The 19,026-nt window shown below is 34.2% G+C and overlaps 1 protein-coding gene across 1 annotated transcript; it reads left to right on the forward strand.

The window, feature by feature from the left end:
- The first annotated feature begins 6,881 nt into the window (after nucleotides 1–6,881).
- Nucleotides 6,882–16,472, forward strand: LOC149153344 (2-Cys peroxiredoxin BAS1-like, chloroplastic). Its single transcript, XM_089443791.1, has 4 exons — nucleotides 6,882–7,261; nucleotides 9,098–9,114; nucleotides 12,988–12,994; nucleotides 16,090–16,472. Exons 1-4 carry the CDS (start codon nucleotides 6,882–6,884, stop codon nucleotides 16,301–16,303), a joined length of 618 nt encoding a protein of 205 aa, XP_089299917.1. The 3' UTR covers nucleotides 16,304–16,472.
- Nucleotides 16,473–19,026: the final 2,554 nt, after the last annotated feature.

The following is a 19,026-nucleotide window of genomic DNA, read 5'->3' on the forward strand; positions in this document are numbered from 1 at the left end:
AACATAGGAGAACATAGACTTCCTAAGCTAGTTTTAAATTCCGGCCAAAACCACCTAAGGCTCAAACAAGGTTGGCATAAAGACACTAGGGCATAGTTAAACCATTGGGAGATCGACGAGAATGTTGCACTGCAAAACATTAATAACATTAAAAATATTGTTATTTCTAAGTTCAAAGAAAAATTGTGGTGTGCGAAAGATTTAGCAGTTAAAAGAAAATTAAGATATTATAAGGAGGTCATCAACCCCACCCTAGAAGATCAAAAGTATCTCTTTGTTTTAATTAGCTCAAAGAAGAAAATTAATATAGCCAAGATTAGAACAAACTCTCATGAGTTCCATAGTGAAATAGGTCGTTGGGCAGTTCCTAAAACACCATGGATGGAAAGGATGTGCCATCTCTGTGAGAATATGAACATCCAGGATGAAAATCACTTCCTCGTAGAGTGCCCCACGTACAACCACATTAGATCTCAATTTCAAAATCTTTTTTGCAATACTGACCTTCCTAGCCTTTTACGATGTCAAAATTAAAGTGAGCTCGGGAGGCTTCTCTCCAAACTTTTTGAGCATAGGAATAAAATCTTAAATCAAACTAAATAATTCGTTTCTTTAGGTCTGATAAACCAAAATTGTTTTTTGAGCATAGGAATAAAATCTTAAATCAAACTAAATAATCCATTTATTTTGATTTGATAAACTAAAATTTAGTCTTAATGAACATTAAACCACCACCACCATCATCATCATCATATATATATATAATCATATAAATAATAATTACTAATTTTTTGATTTCATCCTTTAGATTTTTTTGATTTTCAAGGTCTTTTATCCGATACAAACATACCTAATACAAACATACCTAAGTAAAAATGGCATATGCTCCTTTTCATGACATTTTCCAATAACTTTAAACTATGAGATGATACACTCATTTGTTTCTTGGATTTTAAAATAATATATTATTTAAATTTATACAACGAAATTCAGTTGCTATTAGAACAACATCAATATTTAAAGGAGAATATAAATAAATCTGGAATACATATTAATAAATAATAAAAAATTAAATATTATTTTATTCCTTATTGGCACCTATAAATATTTAAATATATTTAAATGCAACTGAATTAAATTCCAAAACAATATTGTTATCCAATATCCCATTCACTATGTGTCAATTTCAAAATGACTCTAAATACAATTACCATCCACTATGTGTCAATTTCAAAATGACTATAAATACAATTACCATGGATTAGAAGATTGTTATCTTATATTTATCTATTTCTAACTCATAATTAGAGGGGTTTTACTGAGAGTAATATCATACTATATTTATAGTAGAAAATATATATTAAGAAAAAAATGATATAATATATTAAGCATATAATATAAGATAAAGTGTTTTTAAATTAGTAAATATAAAAAATAAAACACAATAATATAATTTTAGAAATATTAAATGAAGTCCAATACTTATAATTTAAAAGTACCTTTCCAACGAATTTATTAACTATTAAACATTTAAACTATACGATGCCAATATAGTTTTTCTAAAATATATATATATATATATAACTCTTAAAATTTTATAAAATAATTATGAACTAATATACATATATATTTTAATTTTAAAAGTGATGTTTTTTTTTTTCATTGTGTTCCGGTCAACAAAATTAAAAATAGACATATTTTTATATCCGTCGGGATAAGTTATATTGTAATTTCTTTTTAATCAAATAACATTGACTTTTTCTATTTTAAAAAATTTCTCTAAAATTTTATAAAGTTAATCGCAAATTATTATATTGAACTGGTGTTTTTCAAAATTAAAATTATTTTTTGAAGTTTTGAAATTCAAAATTCTTATTTTCTGATTAAACTAATTATTGAATAAAGAAGGGAGTTTATTTTGAAATTGTCAAACAGAAAAATAATATAGAAAAATTGTCAACATATATTTAATCTACAAACCTCCGTTTTGATTGTTTATTTATTCGCCACATTCCATTCCATTAAAGAAAGAAACGTAACCTGAACGCTTCCGTACGTGAAGCTTTGCCTTATTTGACTTCTCGAGCATTTGTTGCCGGCCTTTTTTTATCTTCCCATTTTTATTTTTAATAATAAATTAAAATAAAATGGATTCATTTATTTATTTTATTAATAAATTTGGAGTTAAAATCTAAACTCAAATTAAAAGTGTAACTATATTTTTTATAAATATTGATGATGATGATGGTGGTGGTTCACTTCCACTATTGAGACTAAATTTTGGTCTATTGGACCTAAAGAAACGGATTATTTAGTTTGATTTAAGATTTTATTCTTATACTCAAAAAGCTTAGAGAGAAGCCTCCCGAGCTCACTGTAATTTTGACAACCTAAAAGACTAGGAAAGTCAATTTTGCAACAAAGATTTTGAAACTGAGATCTAATGTGGTTGTACACGAGGCACTATAATATAGAAAAACTATTTATATTAGTTATCTATAAAATTCTATTAAAAATTATTACAAAACCTGACGTGAGTAATTTGGTATTTTAAGCTTGTTTTATTTGACATATTAACATTATAAATTAGTGTATGGATCTTAATTATTTATAAAAAAAGTATGATAATTTTTTCAAATCATTTAATTTCTTATTCGAATTAAATAATAAATATTTTCTTATTAAAATTAAATAATAAGTATATTGTTTTTTTAATTAAAATTTATATATATATATAAAATATTAAAATTATAAACAAAATTATTATTATCATTTAAAATTATTAATTACCTTTTACCAAACAACAATACTACATATTATACTTGTTTATTTTATTTTCTCAAAAACTAATATAATTAGTCATAATAATCTTCTATATAAATTACAATAGATTACATCTTTAAAAATCATAATACCACACAATAGTTTTATAAAAAGTAAACTAATCTTGTAACAAATTATTTGACTTTCTAATCACAAACATAATAAAAAATTTCCAACTCAAATTATCAAAATTTGATCCAATTTCTAAATCAATTAAAACTTTAACTTATTATATCCTTAAAATATAACAACCACACAAGAATTTACGATAAGTTTAAATGAATCTAAGTTCTACACCTCTTAGTGCAATAATGCCATGCATTACATATTTATATCTTTATTTTTGCCATCATATCAAGTATAAACTATTTCTTTATCACTTTTAAATATATTTATATCTTTATTTTTGCCATCCTATCAAGTATAAACTATTTCTTTATCACTTTTAAATATAGTATATTTCTATTCAGGTTATTTACATGTTTTTAATATACTAAAATTGTATTTTAAGTATTCAAAATAATAATATTAAAAAAATTATATTTAAGGTATTAAAAATAGCAAGGTAATTTTATAGTTAAGTGGATTAAATAGGTTAATAAATTAAATTGAAAAAAAAAACAAATCATAAAAATAAAAAAGAAATAATAAAATTTTACACAGTTTGATTTTTTTTTTTTTCATACTTTTTAGGTTTGAAGTTAAAATAAATTTATAATATATATTTTAAACTCCAAGTTTATTTTAGTAAAATATTTATTTATAATTAAAAATATAACAATGTTGAAAAAACATAATCACCTAATAACCAGTGATGTATAAATTTTGATAAGTATCAATCTCGCCAAGAAATACGAGAAGTCAGACAATTAAAAATTAAAAAAAGTATAGATTGGATAGACCAATTTAATCTTAGTGGATGCTAACCACTATCATCATCATGTAAACATCCGATAGACAGTTTAATGAAAAAAAGGGATTGGTTCCCTTAGCATAACCTTAGTTAGGAATTGGGATTCTGTTACTAAAACACCGAGGAAGGAAATTGGGTTAGTCCCTGGGCCCAGTCGCTCTCGACAATCCAAGAGCAAAAAACATTACCTCAACCATACCGGGGTGATATAATCGCGAGCATATGTAGTTACGATATGTATCAACGCAAAATACATTTAATTCTACTTGGTCAGTCATGTAACTCTTACCAAGCTAGTGTAAGGATGCTTGGTTATACAAATTTTACACTATACCTACATTCGTGAAATATTCAATATGTGTTATGTTGATTATAATTAAACGCCTAGGGTGATTGTGTAACCAACTGTAGAGTATTGTATTAAACAATTTATTTTTATGAATTTTATAGTAGGAGATGTGATAATGATTTAATTCTTGTGTGACCAACTGTAGAGTATTGTATTAAACAATATATTTTTATGAATTTTATAGTAGGAGATGTGATAATGATTCAATTTTCAAAATATACTATGGATGAGAGAGTTAGAGAGTTTATAGTTTTTATGACGAAAATGAAAATCATTTTTTCTTAGATTGTTTATCTTATACTAAAATTAAAACTTTGTAAATATATATAAAATAAAATTGTAATACAAAAACAAATAAACAATAAATAGATATTAAAACAAAAACAGTAACATAAATTAAAAAATTAAATCGAAATCGAAATAATAACAAATAACCTTACATAGTTGGCCCTTCTTAGTTTAGAAGACTAACTTACTATTGCACACACAAATCTTAGAATCAAAACATATGCAAATTGCAAATCACAATCTTGTATTAACTTTAAGAAAATAGAGTACAAAGTCTTGGAATAATTTTTGGGGTGATAATTGATGATATAATGTATTTGCATTCCCTTTATATAACATAAAAGTTCCTTTAAAAGTGATTTACAAATATCGCTATATCCCTGATCCTATGGGATTGTTAATATAGAACAAAGCATTCCTAATGGAACACCAACGTTTAAAAATCTTGTTACCATCTTAATAGTTGTATGAAACTTGTGGATTTATCTTCAATTGATTTTCTATTTTGATATGATGAATCTACACTAGTACGCTGTCATGAAATCTTCTTTGACTGGCCCTGCCACTTGTTTGCTTCTTATATTACTCGTTTGGTGAATAGATATCTATCTCCAGGCTATTTGTAACCTTGTCCAACTCATGCTTCCTTTTTTGGATACCCATAACTAAGACAAACAATGAGGCTACCACGTATTCTGCTACAAGATATAGTTGCTAGGAATTTTGAAAATTCTTGTAGTGAGTCATTACAAAATAATTTATATTAGAAATTATTTATTCGAAGATGAAAAATGCATTAAAAAAAATAAACAATTTATCTTAAAATTCTACTTTGATATATTATCCTGTAAATGGTAAGCTTTTATAGAAAAATAAAATAGAGATGAGGTATAAAACATTGTGGGTTATGAGTTTTAGTGGAAAAATCATGGCAAAAGGATGACAAAATTGTTGAAAGTGGGAACTTAACCAGGGAATGTTTTTTCTATTTTTTTTAATTAATATTTGTTAGCCTCACTCTCTTAAAAACAATTATAAATCTAAATAAAATAATTAATTAAATTAAATCATGAGAGTTAGTTTCTCAAACTAAGAAGTTTAGTTAGGAGGCGAGATTCTCTCCAACTTGCTCTCCCAAATTAGTGTTTATGTTGAGAAAATGTCTCAACCAAGTGAGTCTAAGATAGACGCACTATCTTAAGACCACTTGCTCATGTATTTAAACGAATTATTAAATTATTTGAAAAAGAGAGAATTACATGAGCATGAGAGACCACATGATGGCTCTCTGCCTTTTCTGCCAGTTTATTGTTTGTGAGTTAATTTGTTGTACATATGGTTTTATGGCTTTGTGATATGGTTTTCTGATTCTTCTTCATGTGGTATTAGAGCATTTGTAATTTTCCAGGAGACTTATAGATTTATCTCTGGGCATACCAGAGATCGAATCCAGCTGGTTGCGTATACAGAAATTAATGGTCGCGTAGATATTTGGGCATTCTTTCAAGATCAAATCTAGGGCATACTGGATGAGGGGGTTCGTCGCTCCGCGCCCTTGCTGAGGAGTGCAATCCAAGAGACAGTCCATGAGTAGTTGCAGAGATGGCAAATGCTTAGAGAGCCCCCCAATTTCCATGGCCTTTGCTCTGTTTTGACGATTTTCAAGCGCCACGATGTCATAGTCGAGGATCCTGTTGCAGTGTAGTCTCTGGGCCAGATAACACGAGTATTTGTGAATCCAGAGGGAGCATTCGCGGGCAAAGGGGCTGGAAAGATCCCCGAAACTTTGTGATATCTTGGCGAGCAGTGTTACATGCGAGGGGTGTTGCAGCTTGTCCTGTGTGAAAAAGGGGAAACCATCCCTCATGAGTCGATGAATGAGAGCCAGGATTTTCAGAGCCACGATCCACCTTTTGGTTCGACACAACCGCCGTTCAACCAAATGTTTTAGGTCTCATCGCACCCCGGACTTTCTCGTTGCAGCCAAGGCCACGTGGGCGTACTTTTCCTTGGGAGGGATGTCGTTGTGAAGAGTCGCTTTCACAATAGTTGTGTCAATTTCTGGATTCTTTTGATGTTCAAGCAGGATCTCTATAGTATGAGACGGAGTTAGCTCGAAGCCTCCAACCAAGTGAATATTGCAATGTGTTTTTTTATCAAAAGCACAACCATTGTTGTTTTCTACTAGAGTCTACCATGGATTGAGCTGGAGAGAAAGGATCGAGCTTGGCACCCACCGTGGGGTCTGTTAGTGAATAAAAAGCGTCGAGGTTGTCGTGAAGGCTCTGATTACGGAGATCGAGCTGGAGAGTCACCACAACCTAAGCGTTGTGAAGCGCCCTTGGTGGAGCCATCATTGTGTAGTTGTGGTTTCGTGGGCCTACTTCGACGAAGAACAAGTTTTAGACCATTTCCCACAGAGAAAATTATTCTATTTGACATGTTTGACGTCTTCACGATCTTCACACTGACTTTGTAGTATGCAGCGTATTATATGTTGTATGGAGGATGTTGGTCATCAATGCTAATCAACTTCCATTGGTTGGAAACAAGGCTCCTGATTTTGAAGCAGAGGTTGTTTTTGATCAAGAGTTCATCAAGGTCAAGCTATCTGAATACATTGGAAAAAAATATATTATTCTATTTTTCTATCCTTTGGACTTCACTTTTGTCTGCCCCACAGAAATCACTGCTTTTAGTGATAGATATTCTGAGTTTGAGAAGTTGAACATTGAAATTCTTGGTGTTTCTATTGATAGTGTGTTTTCTCACCTTGCTTGGGTTCAAACTGATAGGAAAGCTAGCGGTCTTGGTGATTTGAAATATCCTCTAATATCTTATGTTACGAAGGGTATTTCAAAAGCCTACAATGTTTTGATTGCAGATCAGTGAATAGCATTATGCAGACTCTGTTGGGTCCCTATAATACTAGTGATTACCCCATTACTATTGTAGTTATACCCCTTATTAATATTGTTGTGCCCCTATTGCCCCCATATTGTTATTACTGTGCCCCATAGAATCCCTCTATTGTTATTTTTGTGGCTTTATATTATTATTGTTAGGTCGGTTGGGTTATATTGTGACTCCTTAGACTCCTATATATAGAAAAAGGTTTTGTCATTTGTATCATCCAAGAATTGTTCATTTATGTAATGTAAAGGAGGTTGCCCCCTTGAAGAGGCTCAATTCTAAGGCGTTGATCTATCTTTTCTATCTTTACTTGAGCTGGTTTCATAACATTTGGTATCAGAGCTTTGGATTCTAGGGTTTCGCTGCTCCAAACAGGTCATCGTGGCATTTTCGCTATAACTTTTTTCTGCGACATTTCAGAAGCTAAAAAAAAACCCATTTGAGAAGACATCGCTCTGAATCTCAGGTCCGAATTTCAGAGCTTTTTGCGCTATATTTGTGGAGATATGATCTGAGGAAGTTGGTCTTCTTGCAGACTCCTGAATTACATTCCAAACAGGTGACCTGGGGAAAATCATCATAACTTTTTCCCTGAGCATTGGATTGAAATTTCGTAAGAAGGTGCAGAAAGAGGACGGACTTTAGTTTCTTGTATATATTTTTCAGAGCCAAAGGACGAAACAGTGACTCGTGGCACGTCATACAAGTTCGCTCTACTGAACTAGTCTATAATCAGGTCACTATGGGAGATTTCACATAACTCTTCCTTGGAGAATCCAAATTGGATCAGACTGGTGGCATTAGAAAGAGGACACAAAGGGCTACCACAGGTTGCAATTTCAGAAATAGATGATCTGAAAGTACAGAGATACATCAGAGGCAATATCGAGCTCCTACAAAGTCAAAAAAAAAGGTGTGTAGATTCTTTTAAATTTTTACTTAAGAGTGGTTTGAAAATTTATTTTGAAGGAATTCAAAGGGCTAGTAGAGCATTATTATCGGTAACTGATGCCCCGAGGAAAGAAAATGCAAACACCTAGTAAGGAACCTGAAAGCTCTAGCATGACTCATGAAGAAGAAGAAGAAATGCTATATGATATATCAAAATTACAAGAACAAGTGCAACAAGTGTCACTTGCACAAAAAGCAACAGAATCTAAGATGGATGGTTTAAGGAAAGATGTAGAAGCTAAGATGGATGGTTTAAAGAAAGGTGTAGAAGCTAAGATGGATTGTTTAAATAAAGGCGTAGAAGCTAAGATGGATGGCATGGAAGCTAAGGTGAATGGCATGGACACTAAAATTGATGGCATGGATGATAAGATGGAAGAATTGAAGATAAATATGAATAAGTTGCTACAAGAAATGGTCACTAATGGTGAAAGGGTACTAAAGAAACTCATGATGAGAACAAAAGAAATGTTAATCATGATTCCACAGACTCTAATGTTGGATCAAAGACTCACCATATTCCAAAAATCGATATGAGGAAGTTTGATGGCAAGGATCCCGCCACATGGATATTACAGATGGAGCAATTTTTTGATCTCAATAATGTGAAAAACACACAAAAGGTACGTATGGCAACTTTATATTTGGAACCAAATCAGTTTGTATGGTATCAATGGCTTTGCTCTCGTAAACAATTTATCACTTGGGCAATTTTTACGGAAGAATTGATAGCACATTATGAGGATACAAAAAGCAACACTTTTTTTAGCCAATTGATAAGTCTCAAACAAAAGGGTTCAATAATGGAGCACATTGAGGAGTTCCAAAAATTGAACATAAGGGTAAAAGATATTCCAGAGGAGCATAGGATTGATGTGTTCATACGGTCTTTAAAGGATAATATCCAACATGATGTTCGCCTTTGGGAACCCGATTCATTAGAGAAGGCATTCAGGTTAGCAAGAAAAATGGAAAGAGAAATTATGGCAACCAAGAAGCATACCACTCACAACTATAAAGACGGAAGTGTTGTTGCCCCTATTCTTCCACAACCTATAAGGTTGACACCACAACAATTGGAAGAAAAAAGAGCAAAAGGGCTTTGTTACAGTTGTGATAGCAAATACACTAAAGGTCATAAGTGTGCTGAGAAGAAATTATTCTACATAGATTGTGAAGAGGAAGAAGAAAAGGAGCAAGAAAGATAAAAAAAAGAGGAACAAAGCCTAGATGAAGAACAAATAAATCCGACCATATCTTGTAATGCATTGGCGGGAATTACCACTCCTCAAACCATCAAGATAGAAGGACAAATCAAGAAGAAAAAGGTAATAGTGTTGATTGATTCAGGAAGCACCCACAATTTTATTCATTGTAAGGTAGCAAAAGAATTGAATTGCTTCCTATATCCAGCACCAGAGTGTCAAGTGATGATTGCAAATGGAGGAACAATAAATTGCTCTGGAAAGTGCCATAATATCAAGCTATCCATGGGAGAATATGTATTGACTAGCCCAATGCTTTCCATTCCAATGGGAGGTGCTGATGTTGTACTAGGAGTCCAATGGCTACAATCCTTGGGTACAATAGCTTTTAATTTTCAAGAACTTTTCATCAAATTTTCTACGAAAGGAAAGGAAGTTGAATTAAGGGGTATTGCAAGGAAACTAGGAAAGATAATCAGCTCTAATAGTATGACAAAGCTTCTAAAAAAGGAAAAAAGAGGTGTAATTGCACAATTATGTTCGCTAGATGTTTCCACATCGGAATCATCTATTTCTCCAGATCTCCAAAAAGTCCTGGACAATCATTCCAAGGTATTTGAGACTCCCAAAGGTCTCCCACCTATGCGTGATCATGATCATGCTATTCATCTGATTCCAAGAAGTGTTCCTCCAAACATCAGGCCATACAGATATCCCTATGTCCAAAAGAGTGAAATTGAACGTATGGTTGCAGAAATGCTAGAGGCTGGTATAATTCAACCGAGTCAAAGTTCTTTCTCTCCTCCAGTAGTATTGGTGCACAAGAAGGATGGATCATGGCGCATGTGTCTGGATTATAGGGAGCTCAACAAGCTCACTATTAAAGATAAGTTCCCCATTCTTGTCATTGATGAATTACTAGATGAATTGCATGGATCAATTTACTTCACCAAGTTGGATCTTCGTTCAGGATATCATCAAATCAGAATGAAGACTGAAGACATTCCAAAAACAACATTTAGAACTCATGAGGGTCATTATGAATTTTTGGTCATGCCTTTTGGCCTTACCAATGCACCTTCAACATTTCAAGGTTTGATGAATTCAATTTTCAAACCATTCCTTAGAAAATTTGTGTTGGTATTTTTTGATGATACACTAATCTACAACAAGTCTTGGAAGGATCATGTTGAACATGTTTACAGGGTGCTACAACTATTGGAGGAGAAATAATTATATGCAAAAAGATCCAAATGTTTCTTTGGAGTCCAGGAGGTGGAATATCTGGGTCATATTGTATCTCATGAAGGATTAAGGTAGACCCTAGAAAAATTAAAGCCATTAAGGAATGGAAAATCCCCACATCCATAAAGCATCTGCGAGGATTTCTCGGGTTGACAGGTTATTATCGCAAGTTTGTTAAGAATTATGGGAGAATAGCAGCACCTCTAACAACATTATTGAAGAAAGATGCATTTTCATGGACTCCGGAAGCAACAAAGGCCTTTGAACATCTTAAAGAGGCAATGTGCCAAGCACTGATCTTAGCTACATCGGACTTCACAAAAACCTTTATTGTGGAATGTGATGCTTCAGGAAATGGAATTGGTGTTGTTCTAATGCAAGATGAAAGACCCATTGCTTTTGAAAGTCGTCCAATCAAGGGAAAGTTTTTAAGCAAAGCTATTTATGAGAAGGAAATGTTGGCAATACTCCATGCACTTAAGAAATGGCGACCCTACCTAATGGGAAGACACTTCAAGGTAAAAACGGATCATGATAGCCTTAAATAATTTTTAGAACAAAGATTATCCTCTGAAGAGCAACAAAAGTGGGTCACAAAGATGTTGGGTTATGACTTTGAAATCATCTACAAAAAGGGAAGCAAAATGTGGTGGCAGATGCACTCTCAAGAAAGGATGAGGATGTGGAAGCATTGTTGTGCGCCATTTCTATTATCCAACCAGATTGGATAAACGAAGCAAGGGAGGAATGGAAGAATGATGAAGAAGTGTGGGAACTTATTCGAAAGTTACAACAATATTCCAGTACGTCTGATACATTTAGCTGGCAAAATGATTCGTTATGGTACAAAGATGGCTTATACCTCTGTAATAATTCCCAGCTAAAACAAAATATTCTTATGGAATTGCACACTTCTCCCTTAGGAGGGCACTCAGGATTTTTAAAAACTTACCACAGGGTTAAGAAGGAATTTTTTTGGGATGGCCTTAAATAAGATATTCAAAAGTTTGTGGCAGAATGTTTGGTTTGCCAACAAAATAAAGTTGAAACAGTTAAGACACCGGGTCTATTACAACCTTTATCCATTCCAAGCCAACGTTGGGAGGAGGTTTCAATGGATTTTATCACATGTTTACCCAAGTCCGAGGGAAAGAGTGTCATCATGGTGGTAGTTGACAGACTTAAAAAGTATGCACACTTTTGTGCATTATCACATCCATTTAAGGCTAGTACAGTCTCTACTGCATTTATGGAAACAATTCAAAAGCTACATGGAAACCCAAAGATTATTGTAAGTGACAGAGATCCCATTTTCAGTAGAAATTTTTGGGCAGAATTATTTTCTTGTCTTGGTACTCAGTTAGCTCATAGCTCATCTTATCATCCTCAATCTGATGGCCAAACAGAGATAGTAAACAAATGTTTGGAAGGATATCTTCGTTGCTTTGTATCCGATAAACAGACATAATGGGTCAAATGGTTGCCTTTGGCTGAATGGTTGTATAACACTTCCTTCCATACAACAACAAAAATGATCCCATTTATGGCACTTTATGGGTATCAACCACCATCCATCACATCATATTTAAGAGAAAATTCTAAGGTTCAGGCAGTGGAACATCACATCGAACATCAACAACAAGTCCTCCAACTCTTAAAGGATAACCTCGTGTTGGCACAGTGTTAGGCCCCTATACTACTAGTGTAACCCCTTATTGTTATTAGTACAACCCACTTATTATATTGATGTACCCATGTAGTGCCCATATTGTTACTATTGTGCCACATAGAAGCCCACTATTATTATTATTGTGCCCTTACATTATTATTGTTATGTCGGCTTTGATTATGTTATGACCCATTAGACTCCTATATATAGAAAGGAGGTCTTTTCATTTGTATCATCCAAGAATTGTTCATTTATGTAATTTAAAGGAGGTTGCCCCCTCGAAGAGGCTGAATTCTAAGGCGTTGATCTATCTTTTCTATCTTTCTTGAGCTGGTTTCATAACATTTGGTATCAGAGCTTTGGATTCTAGGGTTTCGCTGCTCCAAATAGGTCATCGTGGAATTTTCGCTATAACTTTTTTTCTGCGACGTTTCAGAAGTTGCAAAAAAAACCCATTTGATAAGAACTCGTGCTGAACCTCGGGTCCGAATTTCAGAGCTTTTCACGCTATATTTGCGGAGATATGATCTGAGGAAGTTGGTATTTTTGTAGACTCCTGAATTACATTCCAAACAGGTGACCTGGGGAAAATCGTCATAACTTTCTCTCTGAGGTTCAAATTGAAATTTAGTAAGAAGGTATAGAAAGAGGATGGACTGTAGTTTCTTGTATGCATTTTTTAGATCCAAAGGTTGAAACAGTGATTCGTGGCACGTCGTACAAGTTCGCTCTACTGAACTAGTCTATAATCAAGTCACTGTGGGAGATTTCGCATAACTCTTCCTTGGAGAATCCAATTTGGGTCAAACTTGTGGCATTGGAAAGAGTACACAAAGGGCTACTATAGGTTGAAATTTCAGAACTTAAAGATCCAAAAGTACAAAGTTACATTCGTTTCAAGATCGAGCTCCTAAAATCAAGAAAAAGAAAGATGAGGAAGTTTGATGGCAAGGATTCGGTAAATTGGATACTTAAGATGGAGCAATATTTTGACCTACATGGTGTACCACTGTTACAAAAGGTATGTATTGCATCTTCATATTTAGAACCGGATCAATTTTTATGGTATGAAGGGCTTTGTTCTCGTAAAAAACTTGTTACGTGGTCAATTTTCACGGAGAAAATGATAGCACATTATGAGGATACAAAGAGCAACACCTTCTTTAGAGCAACACCACAACAATTTGAAAGAGTAAAAGGGCTTTGTGACATAGTGGAAAGAAAAAATATGGAAACCAAGAAGCATACCCCTCACAACTATAAAGGTGGAAGTGTTGTTTCTCCTAGCCTTCCACAACCTACAAGGGTTACACCACAACAATTGGAAGAAAAGAGAGAAAAAGGGCTTTGTTACAATTGTGATAGCAAATGCACTAAAGGTCATAAGTGTGCTGAGAGGAAATTATTTTACATAGAATATGAAGAGGAGGAAGAAAAGGATCAAGAAACATCAAAAGAAGAAGATATACGCCAGGACCCCACCCTAAAGAAAGAAGAAATGAATCAGACCATATCTTGTAAGGCATTGGCAAGAATTACCAATCCTCAAACTCTTAAGATAGAATGACATATCAAGAAGAAAAAGGTGCAAGAAGTGAAAGATCACATTGAGAAAGAAGAAATGAACCCAGCCATATCTTGTAATTCATTGATAGAAATTACCAGTCCTCAAACTATCAAGATAGAAGGACATATCAAGAAGAAAAAGGTGAAAGAAGTGAAAGATAACATCGAGAAAGAAGAAATGAATCCAACCATATCTTGTAATTCATTGGTCGAAATTACCACTCCTCAAACTATCAAGATAGAAGGACATATCAAGAAGAAAAATGTTCAAGAAGTGAAAGATCACATCGAGCATCAAGAAATGAATCCGACCATATCTTGTAAAGGATTGGAAGAAATTACCACTCCTCAAAATCTAGAGATAGAAGGATATATCAAGAAGAAAAAGGTTCAAGCAGAGAAAGATCACATCGAGCATCAACAACAAGTTCTCCAACTTTTAAAGGATAATGCCACTTCAGTGCAAAATCAAACGAAACAATAGGTAGATCAACATCGTAGTGAAAAATGTTTTGATGTAGGTGATTGGGTATTTTTACTGCTACATCTCAAGCAAGCTATTTATGAGAAGGAAATGTTGGCAATACTACATGCACTTAAAAAATGGCGACCTTACCGAATGGGAAGACTCTTCAAGGATGAGGATGTGGAAGCATTGTTTTGTGCTATTTCTATTATCCAACTAGATTGGATAAACGAAGCAAGGGATGAACGGAAGAAGGATGAAGAAGTATGGCCATTTATTCAACAGTGGTAAAAGATCCCAATTCAAACAATATTGCCAGAAATTGAAGAAGAAGGAAAAATCATATTGGAATGTGGAGCAGTCATAGAAACAAGAACCCGATAGCTACGAAATCGATCAATTTCAGAGTATCTCATCAAGTGGAAGAACTTACCCGCTGAAGATTCCACATGGGGGAACAAGAATTTTATACAGAAGCATCAAAAACTACTCAAGCGTTGAGGACAACTCTTTTTCAAGGAGAGGGGCATGTTAGGCCCCTATACTACTAGTGTAACCCCTTATTGTTATTAGTACAACCCACTTATTATATTGATGTACCCATGCAGTGCCCATATTGTTACTATTGTGCCACATAGAAGCCCACTATTGTTATTATTGTGCCCTTACATTATTATTGTTATGTCGGCTCTGATTATGTTATGACCCATTAGACTCCTATATATAGAAAGGAGGTCTTTTCATTTGTATCATCCAAGAATTTTTCATTTATGTAATGTAAAGGAGGTTGCCCCCTCGAAGAGGCTAAATTCTAAGGCTTTGATCTATCTTTTCTATCTTTTCTTGAGCTGGTTTCATAACACATAGAATAGAATGAAACAACAGGCAGATCAACATCGCAGTGAAAGAAGTTTTGATGTAGGTGATTGGGTATTCCTACGGCTACAACCATATAATAAAATGTCCCTCAAGCAAGCTAAGAAGGATAATAAATTATCACCAAAGTATTATGGTCCGTACAAGGTGTTGCAAAAGATTGGTACTATGGCATACAAATTGGAGCTTCCTGCAGCTTCTCGATTGCACCTAGTTTTCCATGTTTCATGTTTAAAGAAGGTTATAGGTGACAAGCTCCCAGTTCAAACAATATTTCCAGAACTTGACAAGGAAGGAAAAATTATATTGGAACCGGAAGCAGTGATAGAAACAAGAACTCGACAGCTACAAAATCGATCAATTTCAGAGTATCTTATCAAGTGGAAGAACTTATCTGCTGAAGATTCCACATGGGAGGATGAGAATTTTATACAGAAGTATCCAGAACTACTCAAGCGTTGAGGACAACACTTTTTTGAAGGAGAGGGGCATGTTGGGTCCCTATAATACTAGTGATTACCCCATTACTATCGTAGTTATACCCCTTATTAATATTGTTGTGCCCCTATTGCCCCCATATTGTTATTACTATGCCCCATAGAATCCCTCTATTGTTATTTTTGTGGCTTTATATTATTATTGTTAGGTCGTCTGGGTTATATTGTGACTCCTTAGACTCCTATATATAGAAAGGAGGTTTTGTCATTTGTATCATCCAAGAATTGCTCATTTATGTAATGTAAAGGAGGTTTCCCCCTCGAAGAGGCTGAATTCTAAGGCATTGAACTATCTTTTCTATCTTTTCTTGAGCTGGTTTCAAAACAGACTCTTTATTATTGACAAGGAGGGTGTGATTCAACACTCCACAATCAACAATCTAGCCATTGGTCGTAGTGTGGATGAAACGTTGTGTACATTACAAGCTCTTCAATATGTTCAGGATAACCCCGATGAAGTTTGCCCAGCTGGGTGGAAGCCAGGAGACAAATCAATGAAGCCAGATCCCAAATTGAGTAAAGAATACTTTGAAGCTATCTGAAAATTAGGATGAAAATTAAATATAGCGTTGGTCCATAGCGCTGCATTGTGGTCCAAGTGAAGGTTTACTCGGGATATTAAAGAATAAGGCATTCAATTTTGATTATTTTCTTGATATGTAGTTATTTTGATGTCACCTACATTGAAGGCATGACTGCGAAGATCAACGTTTTTCAAGTTTGGTCGGTTATTAACCGAAGCTGGCATTTGCACGTTGTCCGGCGCCATTTTCAGCAGTTCAAACGATTAACTAAAGACAAATCAGCAAAATACTGGCTGGCTCACAGCATTCGACCGTGCAAAGGTGAATTAAATGGGAATTACGTAGAATCGATGCATGCAATTGCGATTTCGCATGTGGCTATAGTTTTCTGTACAAGACAAGTTTCTTGGCTTTAGTTTGCATTCATTTTTTTTACAAATCCTTTTAAACACTATAGGATAAGGTATGCTTTTAATTTGTAAAATTTTATTTTGGAGTGATAAGGTGAAAGTATTTTGAATTTTGGAGCGATAAGGTGTGACTTATAAATCTTTGGAGTGATAAGTGAAGATTTTTTGTTGTATTTTGAAGAAAGCTTTAGTTTTAGCAATTGAGTCAGTGCAGGCCATTTTTGAAGACAAAGTTTGCAATTGTGACATTGAAGATTGTTGTACTCCAGTGGTTAATAGAAACATATCTTTTTGTGCTGATCATGTCCTAGATCCGCCCCGAAATTGAATAAGGGGATCATAGGTACACTCTGTGTCGTGAATGTGTTTGCATGGTTTGTGTCACATTCATTAAATGCTTTCTTTGACATCTGTTTACACAAACTAAATGGGCATAAGAAACGCTTAAGTATAAGCATGCTTGATCAAGCTCCTAAAATCAACACTCTTGTAATCACTTAAGTTCATAAACACAAAGCGTCACATCATCGACTTGATAAAAGCAATCTTTTGCAACAACATTTCACAACAGCTAATTCATGCCATCAAGTTAAGGATGCTACACACTCAAGCATTTCAAGTCCAACCAACATCAAAAAACGCTTTTTGTATCACTTGCAATGTTTTAACTGAATTGTCCAGGTGCATTTCCAGTTGTAACCGACACCCTCATTTGATTTGTTAAAGTGCATCATTAAGTCAAGACAATTGTTACTTGAACATTGAATTTATCATTTGTCATTTTGGTACATTTTCGACAGTGTTTGACACCCATCATTTTTCAGCACATCCAGTGCATCATTGAGTGCAGTAATCACCCAAGAGTTCAAGACAACAGGTGTTTAAAACAAGTACAACAATCATCAATAAGCAAGCATGTCATTAAAAACAATCAAACAAGCAAGTATTTCAAGTAAAAACAATCAAGCAAGCGAGTGTGTTCATAAAATAATCAAGCAAGAAATCATCATCAAATGAGCATGACTTCTAATGTTCAAGTAAGCATCAAAACAAGCATGTGTATACAACAAGTGCACTAAGATCTAGTGAGTGTGTCAAGTAACCAAATCAAGTGCGACAGTTCAATGCACAACAAGCGAGCTTGTGTAAAGTTCATTACAACATTCATAAAGTTCCTTTCAAACAAAGTGATCGTCATCAAGCGAGTATCAAGTCAACAATTCAAGCAAGTGTTTAAAGCATCAGCAATCAGCAAACAATACAAGTGAGCTTGTCATTTCAATGATCAACTCAAGTGCATAATTTTCAAGCACGACTTCTACATCAAGCAAGCCTGACTTCAAAGTAAGCAAGACAACATGGCGACACACATTCATTTGTCCCAAATTCTTCACAATTTAATGTTATCATCAGCCGACGACATGGTGCACATCAACAAAACCACTCTTGCTGACATTCAAGTGCGTCTTCAACATGCACATGAAACGATTGAGTTCCTTCAACTAGAATCACAACTACAAAGAATTGAGTTGCAAGAGAAGCATGTTGCTTCCAAGTCTTTTCCAGATACCGTTGATCATTCGAACTCATTCATCCAACCAGCTTCAAGTGTTGAAGTTGATCCAATTCAAGTTTCTTCCAAACCAATCATCAAGCCATGGGAAGAAATCCAAACTAATAGAAATCGACGTGGCTTAGGATATGTCGAAGATGACGACAACGTACATATCCTGATTATTCCAAGCCTATTCAGTTCGTTAGTGCTAGATTACTTAAACATATCACCTCATCAAGTTCTCCACAAGTTGCAGACAGACATCAATACATATAAAATCAAGTTGCAGACAAGCCAAAATGTTCTCATTATCAAAGAATCGGTCATCTGGAAGATCAATTTTTTGATCTCCATCCTTGTCACCATTGTGGCAAGTCAAATCATTCATCAGAGAAATGTTGCAAACACGACCAACCAGCCAGATTGAAGATAAATTATTCATGGATTGATCCTTGGGAATGGTTATCCACAACCATAAGATTGTACAAGTTTTACAATCGGATTCACTCACACATATTGCAGCCAACAATCAAATGAAGATGGTACTATTGTGTAGTTGAATGGGGGAGTACACCAGTGAAATACTCCTACACCTACAGGGGGGGGAGTTCAGATATATTTTGGAGAAGATTTCCTCTCCTTTCAACTGACAAAGGGGGTAAATGTCAATGAAATTGACAAGTGGTTGTCAGACTGAAAGTCTTGACAACATCAGCGAAGTAGCCAGTGGGCATCTTCATCAGCCATTAGGCATTTTTCATCAGCAGTGAGCATCA

Source organism: Pinus tabuliformis, chromosome 9, assembly GCF_031772625.1.
Source record: "Pinus tabuliformis cultivar Carrire ecotype Pingquan chromosome 9, CPIR1, whole genome shotgun sequence".
NCBI classification, from domain to species: domain Eukaryota; kingdom Viridiplantae; phylum Streptophyta; class Pinopsida; order Pinales; family Pinaceae; genus Pinus; species Pinus tabuliformis.

Excerpts from the sequence above, each read along its gene's own strand:
- LOC149153344 (XM_089443791.1), top strand. The coding sequence starts at position 6,882 with ATGTTGGTCATCAATGCTAATCAACTTCCATTGGTTGGAAACAAGGCT.